General features: G+C 42.8%; 2 protein-coding genes across 2 annotated transcripts; one reads left to right on the forward strand and one right to left on the reverse strand.

Annotated features, from left to right (window-relative positions):
* Window positions 1-1,078: 1,078 nt before the first annotated feature.
* On the forward strand, window positions 1,079-20,037 carry CCT2 (chaperonin containing TCP1 subunit 2). Its single transcript, XM_083365423.1, has 16 exons — window positions 1,079-1,189; window positions 2,361-2,435; window positions 2,559-2,624; window positions 2,701-2,812; window positions 4,065-4,141; window positions 6,348-6,460; window positions 11,185-11,387; window positions 12,841-12,941; window positions 13,025-13,152; window positions 16,164-16,267; window positions 16,890-17,009; window positions 17,567-17,695; window positions 17,789-17,892; window positions 18,306-18,405; window positions 18,923-19,064; window positions 19,795-20,037. The coding sequence occupies exons 1-16, from the start codon at window positions 1,187-1,189 to the stop codon at window positions 19,823-19,825; spliced, it is 1,608 nt and encodes a 535-aa protein (XP_083221549.1). The 5' UTR covers window positions 1,079-1,186; the 3' UTR covers window positions 19,826-20,037.
* A 3,498-nt stretch (window positions 20,038-23,535) lies between these two features.
* On the reverse strand, window positions 23,536-24,456 carry LRRC10 (leucine rich repeat containing 10; the record flags this gene model as incomplete). Its single annotated transcript, XM_083365351.1, has 1 exon — window positions 23,536-24,456. Exon 1 carries the CDS (start codon window positions 24,370-24,372, stop codon window positions 23,536-23,538), a length of 837 nt encoding a protein of 278 aa, XP_083221477.1. The 5' UTR covers window positions 24,373-24,456.
* Between the last annotated feature and the right edge of the window lie 729 nt (window positions 24,457-25,185).

The raw sequence follows: 25,185 nt of genomic DNA on the forward strand, positions 1-25,185 counted from the left end.
ACCATTGTGACTTTGGGCCAGAAATGAAACAGCAAATAACAGTAGATGACCAAGAGAAGACAGAATTAGAACAATGGAGATACTGGCTTTTGCTCTTAACATGAACTTTTAGTTGGTAACTGCTGTCATTTATGTTGTCTCATCATTGCTTCCATCATGCTTGGTACATTAACAATCTTTATTAACATTTTTTTAAAAAAAATAATCAACCAAATATGTTTAGATCTCAGTCTTATGCATGCTTATTTGAGAGTGGATTAATGAAATTGTTTTAATGGGTTGTTTAAAGTTACAATCTGTCCTCTTATTATACAAACTGCAAAATCAGGCAAAAAAAGAAAAATGGTGGGTTCTGCATTAGTAAATGGTTGCTTTAATAAACCTATCTTCATAGGTTTCATATTTTTATTGCACATTTCAGAGACTGAAACACATTAAAGCACAATACGCTTTGACTGTATATGGTTCAGCAATAACGTGAAGCTAGGCAGCTGGTAGGCAAAGAGAGCTTTTTATGTGTACAAAAGAGAGAATTTCAAACACTGGATTTTTCCTCCTTTCTCTAAACCTTGGGTAGGCAACCTCGGCTCTTTTATGACTCATGGACTTCAACTCCCAGAATTCCTGAGCCAGCTTGGCTGGCTCAGGAATTCTGGGAGTTGAAGTCCATGAGTCATAAAAGAGCCGAGGTTGCTTACCCCTGCTCTAAACGAACTAACACAGATTTCTGATGTCGTTTCTTTGCGGTGCTGCGAGAAGCTAAAATACCAACGGTGGCGGCTGGGTTCGTCTGCGTTACATTGCAAAATGTAGCGCTCACGCTACTGCCACACAGCCTAACAGCCTAACTCAGGGGTAGGCAACCTCGGCTCTTTTATGACTCATGGACTTCAACTCCCAGAATTCCTGAGTCAGCATAGCTGACTCAGGAATTCTGGGAGTTGAAGTCCATGAGTCATAAAAGAGCCGAGGTTGCCTACCCCTGGCCTAACTTCAGTCGAAGCGTAGATATAGAGCGCCGAACTACATCTCCCGACATGCAACTTTCTCCTCCGGCGGTGAGGAGCGGGCGCGCTCTGTCATTTCCGGCGCTCGTTGGATCCGATCTTGGGCACGAGCGGGTGGGTGCCTTTATCCCTGGACACGAGGCGGCTGGAGCGATTCGAGCCTTCGGAGCACCGTCACTATGGTGAGCCTTGGCGCGGCGCTGAGGGGTTTTCACTGCAGCTCAGGCGGTCGCAGGGCCTTCTCGGCGGGGATCTTAGGCCATTTCGGCGGGAGGGGAGATGGAAGGTTCCAGAACTGCTCGCGGTGGACTCGGCTGGGTGGGGAATATTAGGCCCGTGAGCTGTAATTTCTCCTCGGCAAGATTCAGCTCTCCTCATTCCCAGCCGGCGAGACTCGGTGCCGTGTTGGCCAGGGATGGGAACGGCCGACGGCATATTCCAGAACAGGGGTCTTCAAACTCGGCCCTTTTATGACTCATGGACTTCAACTCCCAGAATTCCTCAGCCAGGCATGCTGGCTGAGGAATTCTGGGAGTTGAAGTCCATGAGTCATAAAAGGGCCGAGTTTGAAGACCCCTGTTCCAGAAGAACAGAGTAGTAGGGGGAAGGCGGACGCAGGGCCTCTCTCCCTCAGCTCGTCTTAATTTTCTCTACCGTCGCGAGGAAACGAATTTCTTTCATTTCAGATGTAATTTCAAAATGTAATGGAGATGTATTCTGTTTCCTGGGGTTTTTCTGCGATTCCCATAGGACCAGTCAGTGAAGTAAACCTGAGCATCGCCTCTGTAGTTAACAGTCGAGAAAGCTGCTTGCTTTCACCTGTCCAATACAGGAGAGTTTGATTCCTTAGCACTGCCTTGCAAATTAGTTTGGCTCTGCACAAACTGTTTCCATGGAAAAGCCCACTCTATTATGTCAGAGCAATCTTGTTCAGAGATTTAATTTTCTTGAAAATTTGAGTCCTGTTAACAATTTCTAAATAATTTCATGTTACTATTAGTCTGATTTTTTTTAAAAAAATCATCCTGTCTTTAAAACAGAGATAGAAGCAACTTAGATACAACATGGATAATATTATGAATGTATGGTAAATACAAGTTTAAAAACTGAAATTATGCATGGAAAATAGTATTGATGAAAATAAATTAAGATTGTGTTCTTTTAATACTACACTTAACCTAACTGAACTCTAAAAATTAACTTTGGTTTCAATAATTTTGCTTTAATATTTTAGTGACATTAAATGTTTACGTGCTCTAACATTCACATATCAAAAAATACCATCGTTACTGGTGAAGAGCTTGTACGTTACTTTATTCAATGTGGTTTATGTCATCCCAATAACTTATTCAGGCAAGCATGTCACTTGCACCTGTGAACATCTTCAAGGCTGGTGCTGATGAAGAAAAAGCAGAAACTGCTCGTTTAGTAAGTCTGTCATTAATTTATTCTAATAACTATAGCTACATTAACGTTGACATGTATTTTTTATTTTTGGAACCCTGAATTCAAGCTGATATAAATTTTGTTTATTGACTATTTGTATTACAGTCCTCTTTTATTGGAGCTATTGCCATTGGAGACCTGGTTAAAAGCACTTTGGGGCCTAAAGGCATGGTAAGATTCTGCAAGTACTTTTTGTCATTAGTATTTTGAATCTGGGGTTTTATAATCATAAATGTGTTACTTGCAGGACAAGATTCTTCTGAGTACTGGAAGAGAGGGGACAGTGACAGTGACAAATGATGGGGCAACAATCTTAAAAGCAATTGGAGTTGATAACCCTGCAGCTAAAATTTTGGTTGGTATGTATGTTTAAATACATTATTCAGATTCTTTTTAAATAATTTAAAAGTTATTCATAATAGCTGTGTGTGTGTCTCTCTGTGTGTGTTTATATATAGATAGATAGATATAGAGATAGATAGATATAGTCAAACACTGGGATAATATAAAAAAGGTAAAGGTAAAAAGGTAAAGGTTCCCCCGCACATGCGTGCTAGTCGTTTCCGACTCTAGGGGCCGGTGCTCATCTCCGTTTCATAGCCGAAGAGCCAGCGTTTGTCCGAGGACGTCTCCGTGGTCATGTGGCCGGCATGACTAGACGCCAAAGGCGCACGGAACGCTGTTACCTTCCCACCGTAGTGGTCCCTATTTTTCTACTTGCATTTTTTACGTGCTTTCGAACTGCTAGGTGGGCAGAAGCTGGGACGAGTAACAGGCGCTCACTCTGTTACGCGGCACTCGGGATTCGACCCGCCAAACTGCCGACCTTCTGATCGACAAGCTCAGCGTCCTAACCCACTGAGCCACCGCGTCCCTAATATAAAAAACAAAACAAAAAACAACAACAACAAAAAAAAAACAACTGCTTAATAAATTTAGCTTTGTCGGCTAATTGCCAATGTTAGAATGGAATCCATTTTGACAAAAGTTATGTTTATTAAACAGTTTTTTTATATTATCCTGGTGTTCGACTATTTTTCTCAACATGAATATATCCAGGATTTTGTGTGTGTGTGTGTGTGTGTATCAGTATGTATATTCTACTTCTGATTAAAAACAATTGTAGTATCTTTAGTTCGGCTTTATCAGCTTACTCGGAGCTGATTTTGTGCTTTCAGGCAAATACAATTATTTGCCAAGAAAAGCTGAGGATACATCTTGCCTATCAAAAGCAAAGTGGTGGAGACCTCATCAATCCTTATGGATATTCAACAATCTGCATAGCTTTGTTTATATGTGATATTTCTCTTATCTGAACAGTGAGGCTGTGTGGAGTTCTGGATTCAAAGGGTAAAAAAGTACTTTGGAGTAAATGTAACATCTCCCTTCAGTTCCCTAAAGCAGCTTCAGTCTTTGCTTAGGATCATGCAGCTGTTCTACACAACTGTAGCATGGTCCAAGGGGAAATGTGCTTGACAATGTGTGCTGTGTGCACACCTATTCTCACTCTATAGCACTCTTCCTTTTAAATGAAAAGCACTGCATAGTCCTCCTGGAGAGGTCCCTATCTGACAAATGGGAAATATTAATTATGAAATACTATTCCTACAGATATGTCCAAGGTTCAAGATGATGAAGTTGGTGATGGAACTACTTCAGTAACTGTTCTGGCAGCTGAATTGCTAAGAGTAAGTTGTTATATATTTGTTTTTTTAATAAAAATTACAACTATTGAGAAGACAGGTTTCAACTTTTTTTTAAAAAAAATGGCTCCTAAATAATTGAGTTTTTAATGTGAAAACTATCTTCTGCTAAACAATTTATATAATAGAAACCATATAACCTAAGGAGAGATCATTGAGAAAAAATGGTAGTGCTAATTTTTATATTATGTTGGAAATTGTTATAAAAATAGATGCTATCAATTAAAAATTAGTTTCAGTATAATTTTTGAAATGTATCAAGCCAAGAAAAAACTTGCAATAAATTTTTAAAGTTTGGATTTCATGTGGTACAGTACTACATATGATATTCAACAGAATTGAAAAATAGTTGATAATGTTTACATACGTTCAGGATGGAAACAAAACTACAGGTAATCCCCCAAGTACTAATGTTTATTTGGCAGGTTTTCACAAAAACAAATTAATTTCAGAAAGGGTACTTACATTAAAAATTCAAAATGGCAACCAAAAAGAGGCCTCTGTAGCCATGTGACTTGGATTCAGTCTCTGCTACAAAGGCCACCATTTTTAACTCCCGTGACTTGCCTGGGCTGTTTGGGTCTACCAGTAGCCAGAAGGGTGTGTTTTTTTGTCTCTGGTCACATAGCCAAACGAGCGAACCTGGGGCCCGGTTTGCGTTTGCTGCTATCTGCTACTGCCTGCAAACTATTGAGCTTTTATTTTAGAGATTAGCATATATTACTGTAGTTTGTAGGTTTTAAATTTAAATTGCCTCCAGAAATTGGGGGTGCCCCATCACTGGAAGCTTTTAAGAAGAAATTGGATAGGCATTTATCAGAAATACTGTACTCTCTTGTGAGAATGGTGGTATAGACTAGATCACGGGTCGGCAACCCGCGGCTCCGGACCCTTATGTGGCTCTTTAAGCTGTCTCCTGCGGCTCCCAGTCCTCCTCCGCCATGTGCAATTCCGGAAAAAAAAGTGGGACTAAAAAAGTTCGTTCAATCAATTCAAACTTCTCACAAAAAAACCCCCAAACCTCGCAAAGTTTGAATTGATTGGTTGAACTTCTTTGGTTTGTGGGACTGCCCACAAACCTCTTTGCTTCTTCGGACTGCATGTGGCGGCAGCAGAGGAAGAGATGGGAGGACTGGAAAGGTGAGTGGGCCTTTTTTCTACCTGCTGCGTGGGTGGGGGCAGCCAGTCTCGGGGTGCCCCGGGCCTACCTCTTCCCTGCCCGGCAGGTCTCCCCTCGCCCTGCTCCACCGCCGCCTCTGCTAGCCCGGGGAGGGGTCCACTGGGGGTCTCGGAAGCTTCCCCTGTTGGCCCCTGCCTTTTGGCCATCCCGCGGGCGGCAGATCTTCCAAGAGATTCCCCCATTGTGCCTGCCAGGCCTGCTGACCTTGGCAACAAATCCAAGCCATTGGCGCGCCTCCCCCGTCGCCATTTGTTCAGGGACCCGGAGGTGTCCGCACCACCGCATGGGGATCCGCCTGCCCGGCTTGGCAGCAGCAGAGGCAACAGTTCCTCTCGCTGCACCCTGTCGGAGAGGGCATCGTTTACCCCTCCCTCATGGCGATGCAGCACCTTTAGTCTCCAGATTCTGCCGCGACGTTGCCTCCACCGCCCCCTTTGTCTCCACTGCCTGGCCTGAAGGAAGTGGCTCTTTCACTGTTTCAGGTTGCCGACCCCTGGACTAGATGACCTCAGGGTCCATTCCATCTCTGTTACTATTGCAAGCTGAGAGTTCTGCAGATCCCACCCCCATCTCCCTCTGGTTGCCTGACTGGAGACTCTTACTGGCAAGTGTTTTTTAAACCAACGGCTCCTACCCCTCTGAGCAGCTGAAGATGCTTGAGCTGGCTAGCAGCAGTTTTGTTTTTGTTTTTTAAAAAAGTAACTTTAATGGCTGCAATTAATGGAGGCAATTTAGTTTCTGAGCCAGCTCACTTGAAACAGCTGATCGGCAGGGGGGGACCCCTCCCAGTTCAGTTAACATGACAGCTATAGGAGGAAATAGTCAGATCTTTGTTCATTTAACAACCCATTTGATTTAATTAATGAATTTGATTTTAAAAACTTGTAAAATTGAGTCCGATTCATTTGATGAGTTTTTGACTTACGAGACTAATGGTCAGGCTCCATTAGGTTGGTAACTTGAGGACTACCTGTATACTACTCAGGTAAACAGTGTATATTTCTTTAATAGGAGGCAGAACTATTGATTGCAAGGAAAATCCATCCACAGACCATTATTGCTGGTTGGAGAGAAGCCACAAGAGCAGCCAGAGAATCCTTGGTGAAGTCAGCTGTGGATAATGGGTTAGTATGGCCACAGGCAAGGCAGCATTTTAATATCAAACGTGAGATCAAAATTATGTCTCTAACAAAAAAGGATTATAGAAAATAGTGCTTACAACTTGATTGTTCTTTGCTATTATGGGAGGATTTGAAATAAATGATCTTTACTGTAGCATTGTAACAAAAATACACTGAATGTTCAGAATTTTGTAGTATATATACCTGTAGAAACTAATGCAAGTATTACCCGTATATACTTGAGTATAAGCCGACTCGAGTATAAGCCGAGACCCCCATTTTCATCCCCAAAAACTGGAAAAAGTTCGTGACTCGAGTATAAGCCGATCCGCCGTTCTGCAAGCCTCCGCCGCCAGCAGAGGCTCGATCCGCCATTTTGCAAGCCTGAATACACAGGAATACCCTGTGTGGCCGCGGCTCTCGGGGAAGCCCTGGCTGTCCGCTTCCTCGCTCCACGCTGCCATTCGGGGCCCGCGCGTTCCCCGGGCAAATCGCGGCGCCCAGCAGGCGAGGAAACACGCCCGCTCCAGTCGCCCCCCCTTCCCTCAGGAGACGCGAAGCAAGTGACCGCCCGGAGCTTACCGAGGACTTGCGCGCGGCCGAGGCTTCGGTGCTTCCAGGATCGCGCGCACCTCTCCCAAGCCGCCGCCGTCCGGAGACCTGCTGACGTTTGGGGAGATTTGGGGAGGTGCGCGCGCACCTCCCCAAACCTCAGCAGGTCTCCGGATCTCCGTGCCTTGCCTGCCTGCTTCTTTCCGCAGCGGAAAGAAGCAGGCAGGCAAGGCACGGAGATCCGGAGACCTGCTGATGATTGGGGAGGTTTGGGCACCTCCCCAAACCTCCCCAAACGTCAGCAGGTCTCCGGATCTCCGTGCCTTGCCTGCCTGCTTCTTTTGGGGAGGTTTGGAGAGGCAGGCTGCTTCGTTCCGCGGCGGAAAGAAGCAGGCAGGCCTCTGTCGCCGGCGGCTGGGTCCGCGCTCCGCAAGCCTCTGCCGCCGGCTGGATCCGCGCCCTGCCGCTGGCAGAGGCTTGCGGAGCGCGGATCCAGTGGGGGGGGAAAGCCCTTTAGCAGGATTTGCCTGCATGCCGGCGGAGGCTGGATCCGTGCTCCACAAGCCTCTGCCGCCGGCTGGATCCGCACCCTGCCGCCGGCAGAGGCTTGCGGAGCGCGGATCCAGTGGGGGGGGGGAAAAGCCCTTTAGCAGGATTTGCCTGCATGCCGGCGGAGGCTGGATCCGTGCTCCACAAGCCTCTGCCGCCGGCTGGATCCGCGCCCTGCCGCTGCGGAGCGCGGATCCAGCCTCCGGCGGCGGCGGAGGTCCAGGGGTAGTGGGGGGGGATCAAGTGGAAGCCAAGCAGCCCTCCCGAATCTGGGCTTCTGGACGGAGCAGCCGGTGGTGCATTTCAAAAAGCAGATGCCTGAACAAAAGAGGAAACTCGGTTGAACTCTTCATCTCCCTGTCTGCCTTATCTGGTCTTTCAAGAGGAGGGTATTCCTTTCACTTCTTGAACTTTCCCAAAGACTTGCAAACTTTTCCAACCATTACTTCCAAGGATCTTTGATTTTTATTTTTCCCCTTGCGACCTAGAGGAAATGAAGGTGAGCTGTTGATCTAAGTTTCTCTCTTCTTCCTTTGTAATTAAACTGGAAGTTTTACGTGTGGAAGGGGTAATCTGATTTTTCCTTCTCCAGGCCTCTGCCGCCCAGAGCGTTGTTTCTCCCCCTCGTGCGTGCGTGTGTGTGTGTGTGTGTGTCAGACAGAAACGGGCGGCAGAGGCGCCGCCGCTGCCGTTCTTTCTTTCTCGTTCGCGGGAGCGCGAGGCGGCGTGCGCATACAGAGGGAGCCGCCGAGCCTTCCCCCACCCGGAGAGAGAAGCGTTTCTGTGTCGGCGCAGGCACAGATACTCCTCGCTCGCGAGCAGCCTTGCCCTAGCCCGCCGGTCGCGCCCCCCCAGATGTTGCGAGCCTCGCCAGCGGCGGCGTTCCTCGGTGTGGGCGTGCCTGCGTCTTTGGGTGTGAGGTTTTCGGAGAGGCTGCCTTTGGCTCCTGGTACTTGCAGCCGGTGTAAAAGAACAAGTCTGTGAAAGCGGGCAAGAATTCATTTCTTTTAAACCGGCTGCAAGTACCAGGAGCCAAAGGCAGCCTCTCCGAAAGCCTCACACCCAAAGACGCAGGCACGCCCACACCGAGGAACGCCGCCGCTGGCGAGGCTCACAGACGCTGCCGTTCTTTCTTTCTCGTTCACGGGAGCGCGAGGCGGCGTGCGCATACAGAGGGAGCCGCCGAACCTTCCCCCACCCGGAGAGAGAAGCGTTTCTGTGTCGGCGCAGGCACAGATACCCCTCGCTCGCGAGCAGCCTTGCCCTAGCCCGCCGGTCGCGCCCCCCCCAGATGTTGCGCCCGGTGCGGCCGGCCCCCCCCTGCACCCCCCACGCTACGCCACTGCACTACAGTCCTCGTGTTTCCCAGGGTTGCCCGTCATGCCAGACATTCCCTATAGCCCGATTCTTTAGCTCCCCACGTTCCTTAATTCGAGCGAATTTTGTCGGTGCTCTGTGGAGAAACAATATGCAAATGCTGTTTATTTAACCGCGCAAAACTTTTTTAAGACTTTTCATTTCTGTTTTATGCATGGGCTGGGTGGGTCACGAAGTTTACCTCTGGGGACAGCCCGGCCACGCCCGCGCCCATCAGCTGTTCGGCGGGCGAACGCCGAACGCCGGTGGAAGGCGCCCGGCTCCGGGGACAGCCCGGCCGCGCCCGTCAGCTGTTCGGCGGGCAAACACCCAATGCCGGTGGATCCCGCCCGGCTCCGGGGACAGCCCGGCCACGCCCGCGCCCGTCAGCTGTTCGGCGGGCGAACACCCAATGCCAGTGGATCCCGCCCGGCTCCGGGGACAGCCCGGCCACGCCCGCGCCCGTCAGCTGTTCGGCGGGCGAACACCCAATGCCGGTGGATCCCGCCCGGCTCTGGGGACAGCCCGGCCACGCCCGCGCCCATCAGCTGTTCGGCGGGCGAACGCCGGACCCGCGGCCGCGCCAACTGCTGAGGCAGCCGTGGGGAGCCCAGCCGGTGGAACCCGCCCGGCTCCGGAGACAGCCCGGCCACGCCCGCGCCCATCAGCTGTTTGGCGGGCGAACGCTGAACGCCGGCGGAACCCGCCGGCTCCGGAGACAGCCCGGCCACGCCCGCGCCCGTCAGCTGTTCGGCGGGCGAACGCTGAATGCTGGTGGAACCCGCCGGCTCCGGAGACAGCCCGGCCACGCCCGCGCCCGTCAGCTGTTTGGCAGGCGAACGCTGAACGCCGGTGGAACCCGCCGGCTCCGGAGACAGCCCGGCCACGCCCGCGCCCGTCAGCTGTTCGGCGGGCGAATGCTGAACGCTGGTGGAACCCGCCCGGCTCCGGAGACAGTCCGGCCACGCCCGCGCCCGTCAGCTGTTTGGCGGGCGAACGCTGAACGCCGGTGGAACCCGCCGGCTCCGGAGACAGCCCGGCCATGCCCGCGCCCGTCAGCTGTTCGGCGGGCGAACGCTGAATGCTGGTGGAACCCGCCGGCTCCGGAGACAGCCCGGCCACGCCCGCGCCCGTCAGCTGTTCGGCGGGCGAACGCTGAATGCTGGTGGAACCCGCCGGCTCCGGAGACAGCCCGGCCACGCCCGCGCCCGTCAGCTGTTCGGCAGGCGAACGCTGAATGCTGGTGGAACCCGCCGGCTCCGGAGACAGCCCGGCCACGCCCGCGCCCGTCAGCTGTTTGGCAGGCGAACGCTGAACGCCGGTGGAACCCGCCGGCTCCGGAGACAGCCCGGCCACGCCCGCGCCCGTCAGCTGTTCGGCGGGCGAATGCTGAACGCTGGTGGAACCCGCCCGGCTCCGGAGACAGTCCGGCCACGCCCGCGCCCGTCAGCTGTTTGGCGGGCGAACGCTGAACGCCGGTGGAACCCGCCGGCTCCGGAGAAAGCCCGGCCACGCCCGCGCCCATCAGCTGTTCGGCGGGCGAACGCCGGACCCGCGGCCCGTGCGGAGCCCAGCCCTCCCTTCTCTCAGCAGCCTGTTCCGAACGAAGGGACAGTTCTTTTTTTTGTTGACTGGAGTATAAGCCGAAGTGGAGTTTTCAGCCCAAAAAAGTGGACTGAAAAATTCGGCTTATACTCAAGTATATACGGTAATTAGATGCAAGTTCCCATTTTCCTTGTCCTATATATTTCACTCCACTGCGTTATAAACTCTTACTGTTACCATATAGAGTGGATGTTTCCTGAATATTTTTGTTCTCTAGAAGATTGTTCAATATTTGATGTAAGAATTAGGGAAGTGGTCTGTTCCAGGATGCAACAATTTACTATATTGTTAAGTACAATAAATGCATAGATGTAGATGACTAGCGTTTGGTGTTTGCAATTTTCAGTACTGCAAAGTTCATCCTTTGGGAACAATAACTTGCCAGTGAATTCAGTTATCTCTGTGAGCAATGTATTTAAATCTTTGAAGTACAAGAATAAGAAATCACATTGGCAGGAATCTATTGGAATTCTAAAAATTGTGGGATTTCTTGCTATTTCTTCCCTGTTTTAAAATGCCGTTCTTTTACATTCTAGAAACAATTAGCCATATGAATATATTTTTGGAAAAAGAGTGAGACTTCCCTGTTTACATATAGATCTTGCTTTGGGCTAAAAAGTAATTTTCTGTTGGTGGTCCTCATTATTTTTTTTCCTGTTTTTCAGTAAAAATGAAGCCAAATTTCATAAAGATTTAATGAACATTGCAGAAACAACACTATCTTCAAAACTGCTTACTCATCATAAAGACCATTTTGCAAAACTTGCTGTAGATGCTGTCCTTAGGCTGAAAGGATCTGGAAACCTAGAAGCTATTCATGTCATTAAGAAGTTAGGAGGAAGTCTCATAGATTCTTACTTGGATGAAGGTATTGTATTACTGACAGCCATTTTGATTAGCTGCATAAATAATGCAAAATGTATCTGCAGTAAAAAATAACAGTGCTTATTGCAGACTTCAATAGAAAGATTATTGTTAAAGTTCCAGTTAACCAAAGAAACAACATAGCAGTTTTATTTGATGAAATGTAAAAGTAAATTCTTGAGGAATCCATAGACTTATGTAATTCTGCATAATTTTATTTTTCTTGTATTTATGTATTTATGTATGATTTGGAGCATACATGTATACTATATATTTCTTTTTAAGCTATAACATTATCAAGAATAGATATTTGAGTTTTCATTACTGCAGATTCGGCCTATCCAAATTCTTACAAGTGGTGTACAACACACTTGGAAGGCTGTTGACAAAAAACAATCTTCTGTAAGATTACATATTTGTAAGATTATATTATAGGATGTATAATGAAAACTGAAGCTGCAATTTTATCAAAACACTAGAATTCCCGTGACTTGTTAAGGCATCGTATTACCTGTAAGCCGTCTTGAATCGCCTTGAGCGAATAGGCAGCAATATAAATTTTCCAAATAAATACATTTCAGAGATATTTCCTTACCTAAACAAAGAAATAGTGTGACTACGGATGAGCAGAAAAAATTGGTGGGAGCAGGAGTGAATTCTGATTTTCTGGTGGCTTCTCTATCACGTTTCCTTATGTGAAGCTGGCAGTTAGTGTCATAAATTTTCTTCCTCCCTTCCTCTTTCTCTCTGTTCATTAGTTCTTTCTTCTCTTCCTTCCCTTGCTTTATTTTTCCCCTTCCATTCCAGCAGATAAGTAGTTAAGGGAAAGGGAGCAAGGGACTGCAAGTGGATAGCAAGGTGAGAGTGCAGAGCAAGGGACTGAATGGCCAGCACTGTGTGAGTGCAGATGGTGCACGGAAGGTACACCATTTCTGCATTGACTTTCTCCCTGCAAGCTTTCCACAAGCAGGTACTTTGCTAGTGGGAAGGTGAGAAGGAGCATCCACAATCATATCAGTTCCTTCCAGGTTCCCCATAGCTTGTGGGAAGCTATCAGAGAATATTGAAAATGAGGCATAATCAAGGCAGCACTGTGGTAATGCTGAACAGCAGGGACACTGAAGTGGCAAAAAATTCTCAGATTTCATTCTCTTAGGACAGGCATGTCAAACCCGCGACGTCTTGGAGCTTTTTCCCCATTGCCGGGAATGGGGTGGGCGCGGTTTCGTCATGACGCATCCGGCCCGTGGGCCGGCAGTTTGACACCCCTGCCTTAGGAGTAATGGGCCCCACCATTCTGAGGGTTAGCCCTTTTGAGGTTTTGTCGTATGATGCTGATTGTGCTTTGTCCAATTGAAGATTACTAAATATCAAAAATACATGAGAATTTTAGTAGTACATGGTTTTAAAACAGTTCACTTAATCATTTATTGCTTTACCCTGCAAACTATTTTCAGGTTTTCTATTGGATAAAAAAATTGGAGTTAATCAGCCCAAAAGAATTGAAAATGCAAAGATACTTATTGCCAATACTGGCATGGATACTGATAAAATTAAAGTAAGTGTATTTCATAATACATTTAATGTAATTGAAGCAATTGACATTTTAGTTAATATAACCATTGTATTAATTTCATGTAGATATTTGGCTCCCGTGTAAGAGTGGATTCCACAGCAAAGGTAGCAGAAATAGAACAAGCAGAAAAGGAGAAAATGAAGGAGAAGGTTGAGCGTATTCTAAAGCATGGAATAAACTGTTTTATCAACAGGTATGTATTTTGTCAGCAGAATTGGACTGTTATACTTGACAAGCTTGCTGCTTCAGTGGATATAAAAAGTCTATACACCTGTTAAAGTGCCAGGTTTTTGAGATACTAAAAAAAATCACATCAAGATAAATCACTGCAGAATTCTTTCCACCTTTTATATAAGATATAAACACTTCAATTTAATTGAAAAACAATCTGAATTTTTAAGGGAAAAACTAATAAAAAACTAGAATAATGTGGCTGCATAAGCATGCAAACTCTATCTAGGGATGTGGCTGTGTTCAGAATTAATCATATTCAAGCTGATGGTAAATAGTATCAATTAAAATGAGCTTGATCAAGCCCATATAAAATTCAGCTATTCTAGTAGGACTTTTCTGACATTTATTCAGTTGCCTGTTACAGCAAAGCCATAGTCTGCAAAGAGGTTACATACAAAGCATCAAAGGGAGCTCATTGTTAGAAGATATCAGTCGGGACTAGGGTACAAATTTTTTTCTAGGTTATTGGATATACCATGGAACACAGTGAAGAAATCAACAAATGAAAAAAAAATATGGGCACTACCCATATTTCTATTACCAAGAATTGGATGTCCCTCCAGAACGTATGAAAAGAAGACAAATGGTCCAAGAAGCCTAAAGCAACATTGAAGGAGCTGCAGGAATTTTTGGCAAGTGCTGACTGTGTACTACATGTGTCAGTAAGTTCCCATATTCTTCATATGTCTGGGCTGTAGGATAAGGTGGTAAGATGGAAGTCTTTTCTTAGAAAGGAAAACATCTAAGCCCGGATACAGTCTGCAAAACATCAGGTTTGACAAAAGCATGTTGGAAAATGTGTTCTGGTTTGATGAGACTATGAACTTTTGGGCCATGATTCCCAAAGGTATGTTTGGTGCAAAAAGAACACTACACATTTGGAATACACCATACCTACAGTGAAGCACGATGGCGGCAAGTTTGGCAAAAACCTTCAGACCTCTTGTTAAAATGCTGAAGATGAAGAGGCATTTCAACTTTCAATGCGACAACCCAATGCATACCTCCAAATCAACAAAAGAATGACTTCACCAGAGCCTGCACCTGAATCCAATTGGAAATCTATGGGGTGACCTGAAGAGGGCTGTGTGCAGGAGATGTCCTTGTAGTCTGACAAATGTAGTGCGCTGTTGCAAGGAAGAGAGGGCAAAGATCCTCAAGGCAAGATGTGCCATGTTAATAAACTTCTACCCCATCTTATGCTGCCATTAGATCAAAGGGTGCTTGAACAAGGTTTTTAAGGGCGTGTACACTTATGCAACCATTTTGTTATTTCCCCCCCCCAAAAAAGATTTCAGTTTGGTTTTCGATTGAATTTTAGAGCTTATAAGTTATACAGTGGTACTTTGGTACTCATTGTTAATTTGGTTCTGGGAGGCACGTTGAGTACTAGATATGATGAATACCAAACCATTTTTCCCCATTAGAAATAATATAAGTCATAGGGCAGCCGACACTGATGAGTTTTAGCTCATGCATTGAGTACCAAATAAACAATTGGGTACCGGGACAAAATGCGTCAAAATACATTGAGTAACAAATTCAATGAGTTTCAAAGCAGTTGAGTACAAACGTAGCACTGTATTAAAGGTGGAAAAAAGTCTAAAGGGATTTTAGTCTAATTTTTTTTAGAGCATGGTTTGTTGATCTCAGTAATTTTAAGATGTGCATACCTGCTGGCTGGGTAATTCTAGTCCACAGGTGTTAAAATTGCTGAGGTTGAGAAACACTGATTTAGAGTTTCAGTTTCACTTTATCTCCAACAAGACTTACACTCAGAATGTTCCCACTTAGATAAAAGTAGAGAAATTGTTTTATCTTCCCTTTATAGTTCTTAGGATAAAAATACTAAAATATTTTGGACCAGCAGCTCTAGCGGAGGAGTTAATGGAAGGGGAATCATTGGAGTTTGCATCCCTGCCTGTTTTGCTAAAGGAAATGCATTGGATTGGAAATGAAGACAGAAAGAATCCTTCTGTTCATTGGAGCAACATTTTTGAAACCATTATATTACCATGATGCATGACAATAGTTTGATTGTGTCCCAAGAAGCTTTACTGGACAGTTTCAAAATAGACAAGATGGTAGGCATAATATTGCACCCAAGGCCCACCTCTTTTGTGTGCATATATAATGAGTTCAGCTTGAATTGTAACACTGTATCTGCCATGTATGTTTGGATACTTCCCTCTCCCTGTGGATGATGTATCCTTTTGTGCATTGGTTTTCTGTCTTGTTAATATTTATAACTTGTGTTTATATTCTAAAGCCTATTACACAGATATCCAGAAACATATTGTTCTTAATTTTATTGATCAGTCAGTAAATAGTTCATTTGCATGTTCTTACAAATACTGAGAATACTCATTCCTCCAACTGAAATGGAATAAGTGTGTCTGTCAGTGGCCATTAATGATAATTTCTATGCATATCTGAGCATTAGTTGCTTATGAACAAGAGAGTTGTTTTTCCTTACAAGGACTTGCCATACAGACAATTTGTCTGATCCATAATGATTGTTCTTATTCAATTGAATGTAGAAAAATGTTTGGTGGATTTCAAAAAATTAATTTGGTAGCAGAAAGACTGGAAACATTTTAGGAACATCAGATATCTGGAGTTGTGTATTTTGAAATGCAGTGTTTGCATGTACCTATTTTGTGATATAACCTTTTGATTCTCTGATGATCTCCTAAAGGCTTTTGTCAGTCTTGTCAAGTCCAGAACAATTTGAAGTCGAAAAACTGGCCTCCTTAATCAACTGTACTTCAGAAATGTTGAATTAAAACTTATAATTTTCAGGCATTATGAATTAGAATTATTGGACTTTTATTCCCATATATCTGGAAGATATTGGATTGGATTATCTATTCTGCTTTTGCGTGCACATGGAAGGTTTGTTAAGATATAACAGTTGAAGAATGATTAGTGTTTCCATGTGATTAGAAATACTGTATGTTTCTATTACAGGCAGTTGATTTATAATTACCCAGAACAGATGTTTGCTGCTGCTGGAGTTATGGCAATTGAACATGCAGATTTTGCTGGAGTTGAGCGTCTAGCTCTTGTGACAGGTAAATAAATCCTACATAGTGTTGACTTTAATTATTTACCCTTGAAATATTTTCAGTTTAGTTGGAGAAAATGGGATAGAGAAAATGAAAAGAAAGAATGATAATTTCCTAACTTTTGGAAAAAAAAATTCTGAAGCTTAAGAATACTTAAAGGTATGTTATGTAGGGAATGGTAGCTATGGATGGGTGGGTAGAGATTGGGTGTCCACTTTTCCTGTGAATCAAAATGCCTTTCCCTTGTGCAAAATCTTGAGTTGTTTTGAATGACAACTTCTTTTTATCATTATTCCTTGTTGATTTATCATGATACTCATCAGATAAATTTCATAGTTTTGCATTTTTAAATTTGGTTTTTAGGTTGTAAGAACAAATTATTCACACATCAAAGAAGATGCTGGACAATGTCAAATAATCAAAGTGGACTTTCAGTATTTTTCTATTCTTGGATAGAAGAGGATTTGTTACAAAGTAGCAGTATATAGTAGCCATTTCTTCATAAAGCTATCAGAGATACTTAGGAAGAGAATGCATTTTTGCTTTATTTTAGCAATTTGGAAGATAAATAGTCCATTATTGGACTATTATGCAAGTGAAATGATTTATGTAAACTTTAACTTTTTAGGTGGCGAAATTGCTTCAACTTTTGATCACCCAGAACTAGTAAAGCTAGGAAGCTGCAAACTAATTGAAGAGGTCATGATCGGTGAAGATAAACTTATTCATTTCTCTGGAGTTGCTATGGGTAAGATGGATTGAGCAATCCTCCAGTTATTCCTATCCTACTAAATGTTGGACACAACAATCCTAATCCAATTATTTAGAAGCTATTATTTATACTGTGCAGTGATCGGACCAAAATAGTAGAGGAAAAATGCAAAATTAAAAATAAGAGAATGTAAAAGTAATATTTGACCATATGTGGAGAGAACCCATGAAGTCACATTGATGATTCATACTTTTCATAACGCTCCTGCATTATAATGTACATATTGTATTTCTGATCTAGTAAATATAGTGGAGTTAGTAAGCCCATTAATAATAAGAAACAATGCATGCCACACACTTTGTAGAACTATTAATCATTAGATGCTTCATCCCTGCTCAGAAAGGGATGTGAATGCTGAGATTTGTTCTGCCCATATAATACAGAATTTATGAAATTATTATATAGCATAAAGGTCAATTAAAATGTGAGCATCAGACTTTCTACAAGTAACTTTTGAACTAGTCTTTATGTATCATCTAATAATCTTAAGACTTAAAATTTAAATTTACGTATCTCCCTTTTTTGATTCTTAGGTGAAGCTTGCACCATAGTCTTACGTGGTGCAACACAGCAAATCATTGATGAGGCTGAAAGGTCTCTGCATGATGCACTCTGTGTTCTTGCCCAGACAGTCAAAGATACTAGAACTGTGTATGGTGGAGGTGAATATTCAAACTTTGAAATTTACACTTTCTTCAATGCAAAGATTATGTATTTACTCACATTGACTAAGATTTGGCTTTTCAAATTTTCAGGCTGTTCAGAGATGTTAATGGCTAATGCAGTGTGGGAGCTTGCAAAAAGAACCCCTGGCAAAGAATCGTTAGCAATGGAGTCTTTTGCTAGGGCTCTAAGTATGGTAAGCTCTTGTCCAGTTAATTGTATTAGAAGTAAATATATAAAGCTAAAACATGGAAAAGACCAGCTGGCTAGCCTTTTGGGAGAAATCAGCATTCGTTTTTGTGGGATACGTTACTTGTTCCATGAGTTTTGAAAAAAAGTTACTGATTAATATTCTGAATATTTTTCTTCAAGGTAGCCATTCACATAATGTACAGCATATAATGTAAAAGGCCCAATTAAAAGGAATATGTCTGGAAATGGAGTAATACTATAATTGACCCTGTTCCCCAATTAGCAACTTAGCTGTAATTGAAAATACTTAAATGTGAATAACTAATATAGATTTGTTCCATGGTATGTTTGAATTAGCTTCTGTTGCTATTTGGTACTGATTTCAAATAGTCCTTTAATAAAGTCCTATCTTTGCAGCTCCCAAATATCATAGCTGAAAATGCTGGATATGATAGTGCAGATTTGGTTTCCCAACTTCGAGCTGCCCACAGTGAAGGGAAGAATACCTATGGACTTGGTAAGTTCGTGTTTTTAATAAAATCTTAGTGCCTGAGTGGGGAAAAAACCCAGTGGGCATTTGCTGATGAACTGCAGTTTCTACACTTCAGTGTCTAAAAATGAGAAAGTGTTAAAATATTCTTTCTTTGTCCCCTTCACTTGCTTAGAACGTTCATTGGAAACTATTGTGAGTTTAATTCTAATATTAATTCCAAACACAGCTTAGTTTCTTCTATGCGTTTTGAACTTTGGCTTCATATAGGCCTAGAAAATGTGGCCATGCCTAAAAAAATAGATATGGAAATTTAGTGTAAATCTTCAAATTTCTCTGATAAAACCTCAGTCATGGGCTGGTTGTGAACCTAGAGACAGTCCTCACATCTAAATGGACACCTGAGCTCTTTCTCTACAGTTCACCAACTAACCAAAAGCATAAGCTCCTAATATGGATAATATTATAAACAATAATTGTGTGGTTGAAAATTGCAACAGAAACAAAAATGAAAAAGTCGATAATTCTCTGTAATCTCTTGAAGATATGAAAGAGGCTGCTATTGCGGACATGGCAAGTCTAGGAGTCGTTGAAAGCTTTCAGGTGAAACGTCAGGTTTTGTTGAGTGCTGCTGAAGCAGCAGAAGTCATTCTCCGCGTTGATGACATCATTAAGGCGGCACCAAGGTAAAGTGCAACTTTTCAGCACTTGTGAGAGAATGAGCTAATATCAAATATTTTGCAATGGGTGGGCAGGATTTTCGAGCAGAATGTTTTTTCTAGTTACTGTCTTGACCTCTGAGGGCAAGAGGGAACAGGACATAGATGCAGGGATATCACCAGAGATAGGTTGAAATTATTAATTTTTAGGAGAAGTTGAAGAGAAATAGTTGGGTTAATCTCTGTGGAGACTCAATATATGTATTGTTGTTTAAAAAGGCCAAAAATTACTCTCATTTGGTAATAACATAGTTGGAAGGGATGCACCAATAGGACATCTATATTTTTGATTATCTACCCATGTTTTTATAGTTTAAAAATGGCAGATATAGCTTCACTATTTAATGATTCACTGTTACCAGGTTATATGAGCTAATACTACTTAATTAAATCTTAAATTGAGATTTATTATTTATAATCAATTGTGCTACAGTGGTTAGAATGCAGTATTTTGTGCAAACTGCCCACAGCCTAGAATTCGATCCTGGTGAGTGTCAAGGTTGACTCAGCTTTCCATCCTTCTGAGGTCGGTAAAAGGAGCCAGATTGTTGGGGCAATATGTTGACATTATAAACTGGCCAAAGAGTTGCTGTAAAGCACTATAAATCTAATCGCTATTGCTATTGCTATTTTGAATAAAGAAATACTTTCCTGTCCTGTGGCATCTGCTTATACTCAATTCTGTTGCTTCTTTCAGGAAACGAGTACCAGATCGGTATCCTTGTTGAACATTCTGCATTCGGAAAGAACATTTGAACCAGACTGGGTTGTACTTCTAACAGATTACAGAAGGATTGGCACATTTAGCACTGACGCATAAGTGTTTTGGTTTAACTTGTATTGTTTTTTAAAACAACACCTAATTCATTGTACATCTGTACTCCTTCACTGTTCTTTTTGTGTAGTACTCATAATAAACATTTCAAATAGAAATAGATTAATCTTTTATTTTCCTATCATTATTTCACTGAACGTGCACTTAAACCTGGAAAAGTGAAAGAGCAGATTATTTTAAACATTTGTAGATGGCAGCTTGATCTTATAAGCAGAGTTCAGGATCATTATTTTAAATTAAAAATTGCATCTTATGTTTAGTTCATTTAAGACTATTCCTCAGCTCCCATCAGCCTCAGCTAGTGTGGCCAGTAATAAGGAATTAGGGAAGTTACAATTGAACGCATCAGAAGAGTATCAGATTGGTTGTTCTTACGTTAATAAAGAGAAGATATTGCAGTAAATTTACTTTTATGTACTAGCACGTGCAAAGTAATTTGGCTCCTAAGTAGTGTATATACTCTCAGATAAGCCAACAATTTTAGGTACCGAAATGCACCGCCAAAATTGGGTTTGGCTTACCTGCCAAATAGACTTTTAAAAATATATTCTATATATATGTAAGACCATCTGTGGATAAGCAGACTCTTGAATTTTTAATCAAAATATGAAAAATGTGCCACCTGCAGATAAGTCAGTTGTGAAAATTGAAATATGAAAACTTTTAGGGTTCATCTTTCAAATTCATTTTGTTGGTATGCTTTAAAATTCTGGAGGTAGATACATTCGTTGGAGCAAAACAATAGTTTCATAGTAGTCTTAATCAGAACAGATGGATGCGTTTGGTATGAAACTTTGAAGACTTAGCCAGCATTTTGAGATGCATGAATCAATAAGAAACTCAGGATTTACAAGAGGTTGAAAGAAAAGAGAAATATTTTTAGACAGACGCATCTTTCTGAATAAAAAAACCCTTTCACCTTAGGAACGCATTTGTAAACTGAATAGCAATTAGAGAAAATGCACAAATCATATATTTTACACTTGGTTTCAAAAGCAGAGAATAATATTTTTATTTCATAAGTTGAAATTGTGGGCTGTATGAAAACTGAAATAAGATTCCAGGTTCAGCACTTCTGGCCAGGAAAGAGTCTTCCTTCTGTCATTCTGGAAGAGCTCATAAAGCATAATGTGGAACTTTATATGTCAATGTTGTCCTGATATGCAGCTTTCTGTGTTCTATGTAACAGTGCAAAAAGCATTGTGGCTGCATTGGGCTTCGTGTGACATGGAAGGCTGCATTCTGAAATGGGTGCCCTAAAGTATTTGCAAGGGAACACATTTTGATCCCTGCCCCTCAGGGCCACAGAAGGGTAGCTGGTTGGACATAACGTTTTGCTTCCTGCTACATATACCTTCCAAGCCTTCTTGGGAAGGAAACTCCTTAATTTTGGAACCCTGACTTAAAAGTTAGTAACTTAAATGTTCGGTAAATTTATGAAATGTCTAATAGCAGTTAAGAGCCACATGCCCAGGAGGGCATAGCCCCATCTAATGCAGGTTTTTAAAATCGGAGTGAAATGAGTTAGGAATAAATGATAACTAATCCATTGAATACACAAATGTCTCCCATTAGATTTCCTGAAACAAGGTAGCATTTTGTGTCAGTTGAACCGTCTAGGTCAGACATGTCAAACTCGCGATGTCACGTGACGTGCAACGTATCGGGACGGTTTTGCCATTGCTGGCAATGGGGTGGGCGCGGCTTCTGGATAACGCGTCTGGCCTGTGGGCTGGCAGTTTGACACCCTTAATTCTAGGTAGAGGACATTGCAGCAATTCAGCCCTGGAAGTTACAAGGTGAATTAATGTAATTGTCTTTTCTAAGAAAAAAAATATTCTCAATAATGGATACAATGTGACCATGTATTTTAAACTTGAGGGCTTAAGAGTGGAATATTGGTAAGCAACTTAAGAAACCCACCATTCCCACCCACACAAAAAAGCCTGAAAAAAGACATGTCTTCTATGGACTTGTCATGTTATTCAATGATGTTGCTACTCATACATGAAGTTATCCATCCCTATATAGATGAAAAGTATGTTATTTTTCAATACCTAATATCTAATTTATCAAGAACCGCTGTGTTCTGGAATACCCATAGTGTATCAATATTGCTGCATAAAATTATGGAAGTATAATCGATGAGCATTTCATGGCCACCTACAGCCTTCCAGGCATCAATTTGTAGCCTCAAAAATGCACCAAATTCCTGCCACCAAATTACAGTAGCCAAATATTTCCATTTAAAAGTGACCATGTGCAAGGAAAAATAAATCATCGCTAACTTCCATTTCCTCATGGCTTCCTGCTGAAAAACATTGGCTTTGCCTATCCAGTAAAGATACTGCCCCTTGCCATCTCCCTTTTCGGTAATCTTTGGAGATCGTACATGATACATGTAGATTAAAATTGCTGCCCTAGTCTGGAAAAAGTGATTCACACACCTGACCTGGATGCTTTTGACAGAGAGAAGAAAATCAAGCAAAAGAGAGTTTGGTCTAGTGCAGACATGTCAAACTCGCAACTTCACATGACATCGTGCAACGTATCGGAGCTTTTTCCCCATTGCCGGCAATGGGGTGGGCGCGGTTTTGGGATGATGTGTCTGGCCCGCGAGCCGGCAGTTTGATACCCCTGGTCTAGTGGGTTAAGGCCCCAGGCTGAAAAGTGGAAGACCATGAGTTCACATTCTGCCATAGCCATGAAAGCCAGCTGGATAACTTTGGGCCAGTCACTCTTCCAACCCAACTCACTTCACAGGGTTTTGGGGAAAATAGAAAGATGTATGTTGGTTATGTTTACCACCTTGAGTCATTTGTAAAAATAAAGGCAGGAAACAGATGAGTTAGAGTGTGTTTGTGATTTACTTTCCATAAAAAATATGGAACAAAAGTTAAAATATTTCTCAGCTGCAGTAATTAACAAAGTGAGCTGGGTAAATACATGAAAAGGAACGAAGAATGATAAATCATAAAAGTATGAGAGAAAAAATCCCAAATCATTTTTATCCAGACTTTTAATAATTCTTAAGAACATTTTAGGATCTGATTGGAAGACCTTATTTAAAGAGCAGCTAGTTTGAAATGTTGCTTATTTATATTAACCAATAATTATAGACAGGATAAAAGGTTTCAAAATGTTTTCAGGATGCTTAATCTAGACAATGCCTCCATTATTAAAGAGTCCAGTGCTATAGTTTATTGACCGGGGGGGGGCGGCGGAATATAAAAAATTCATTCAACGTCTGCTTAAATAAAAAATGGCCATCCTGTCATCTGATTCATCTGTGCACTGTTTTAGCCTTCCATTTTGATTCTTGGGAAAAGAAGCAGTTATATAACATTACAGCTGCTGACTGCCGTCTCTGTTCTGAACTCTTCAACTACGCATTTGCTACAAGTGTTGAAATAGCTACCGTGCAGGTGCAGGCATACAGATGCATACATACCACTGGAACAAATGATACTCTGCTAATGTCACCTTCATGCAAGCCTGCAAAAGCAAAAGCCAGTCCAAACGTCCTGTCGAACTTTTCTGAGAGGCAGCAGTAGGCACTAATAATTCTTCGGGTCTTTGGTGTGTGAGGGATGTTCTTGCTCTTTAATTGGACAGTTTGCAGGAGAGAGGAGGAGGGGGAGGCAGCAGGGAGTTAATATCCTCAATTCCTTTGTCCTTGTCCATCCCAGATCGCTTCCTAGGCTCAGGGCTCTCCTCAGACCACCTCCCAACTCTGTGTACCCCCTTAGCCACCTTGGGTGCATTTCTACAAGGGTTGTGGTCATAGATCACTAATTTCAAACCATTCAGATGGACGAGACTGGGGAAATCATGAATGGCATTGCAGTCCACATCAATCACTTCCAGGAAAGGCATGTGCAAAAGCACTGGTGGGAAATCGGTCAGTAAGTTGCTGGAGAGCCAGATAGTACGCAGTTCCTTCAGATACTGTAGCTGTTCGGGCAGAGAGCGCAGTGCATTGGATCCAGCGTGTAGCGTCTTGAGGTGCTTCAGCTCACACACTACATTGGGCAGGCTGTATAGGCGGTTGGATTCAATCCATAAAGTCTTGAGGTTTTGGAGCTGATGCAACTCTGCAGGTAGGTCTCCCAGTTTGTTATTGCCCAGATAAAGGATACACAGCTGTTTCAAGGTGCACACCACTTGGGGTAGTGTGTGGAAATTGTTGAAATCCAATGCCAGGATCTGAAGGTTCTGTAACTGTTCTAATTCAGGGGGCAGATGATTCAGGTTGTTGTTGCTCAGGTACAGCTTGACCAGTTCCCTGAAAGAGCAAACACACACAGGAAACCGTCTCACTTGCCTGCCACTCAGATCCAACATTTTATCAATTGGCATCTCTTCAAGGTCTCCCAGGATGTATTTCTGGCACTCATCAAATGGGAGAAAGGCTATAATTGCTCTTAATGTGTTGCCCATTCTTACAAGCTGCAATGGCTTTTGGAGTCAGATGAATATTCCTTGTAGATGTAGAAACTCTCTGAGTTTTACTCTGCTCTTCTGGCATTTCCTCTTCCCAGTAAGTAAAATAGAGGCATGGTCTACATGGCAACAATCATGATTTTCAAGAGCCCTGGAATATTTCTGATAAGTGAATGAGTGTCTGCTGATGAGAATTACAGACATTCCTATGGAGCAGCTCTAATAGAAAAGGGCAGTAAAACTATCTCAGTCAAGTTCTTGTTGATCTCAAATGTTTTTGGAAATGCTTCTGAGTTTCCTCTTTAGGACATTTCATTTTTGAGGTTTAATGTAATCAATACTTTCAGCAATTTATCCATTCATATGTATGGGTTGAGACGTGTTAAATCACGATATGGCTTCCTGATTTTGGTTTAGAATGTGGTATGAATCTGTGTTTATGGTGGGGTGAACAAGATGAACAAGGCATTGAATATAAGCCTCAGTAGCTGAAAAATTAGGCCAGAGTATGGACTTAATTTCCCTTCCATTTCATATGATCCTAATTCAGATCTGGGTCCCCACTGACAGAATTTTATTTAAAAAGTAGTAAGCATGGAATGAGAAATGTTTTAAATCATCATCTGGTTTGAAATGCAATGGATTAGTGCAGTCACATTTCTTGTCAGAATCTGGTTTTGTGTTACAAAACACAAACTGTCATATTTATTAAATAATTTAATAACTATGACAATTTGTGTTTTGTTACATTTTTTTAGTACATTCTTCAGTATTTTTGGGAATGTACCAAAATAAAAAATTTAGATGGGA

The sequence above is a fragment of the Vipera ursinii genome, assembly GCF_947247035.1.
Source record: "Vipera ursinii genome assembly, chromosome: 6".
In the NCBI taxonomy this organism is placed as follows: Eukaryota; Metazoa; Chordata; class Lepidosauria; order Squamata; family Viperidae; genus Vipera; species Vipera ursinii.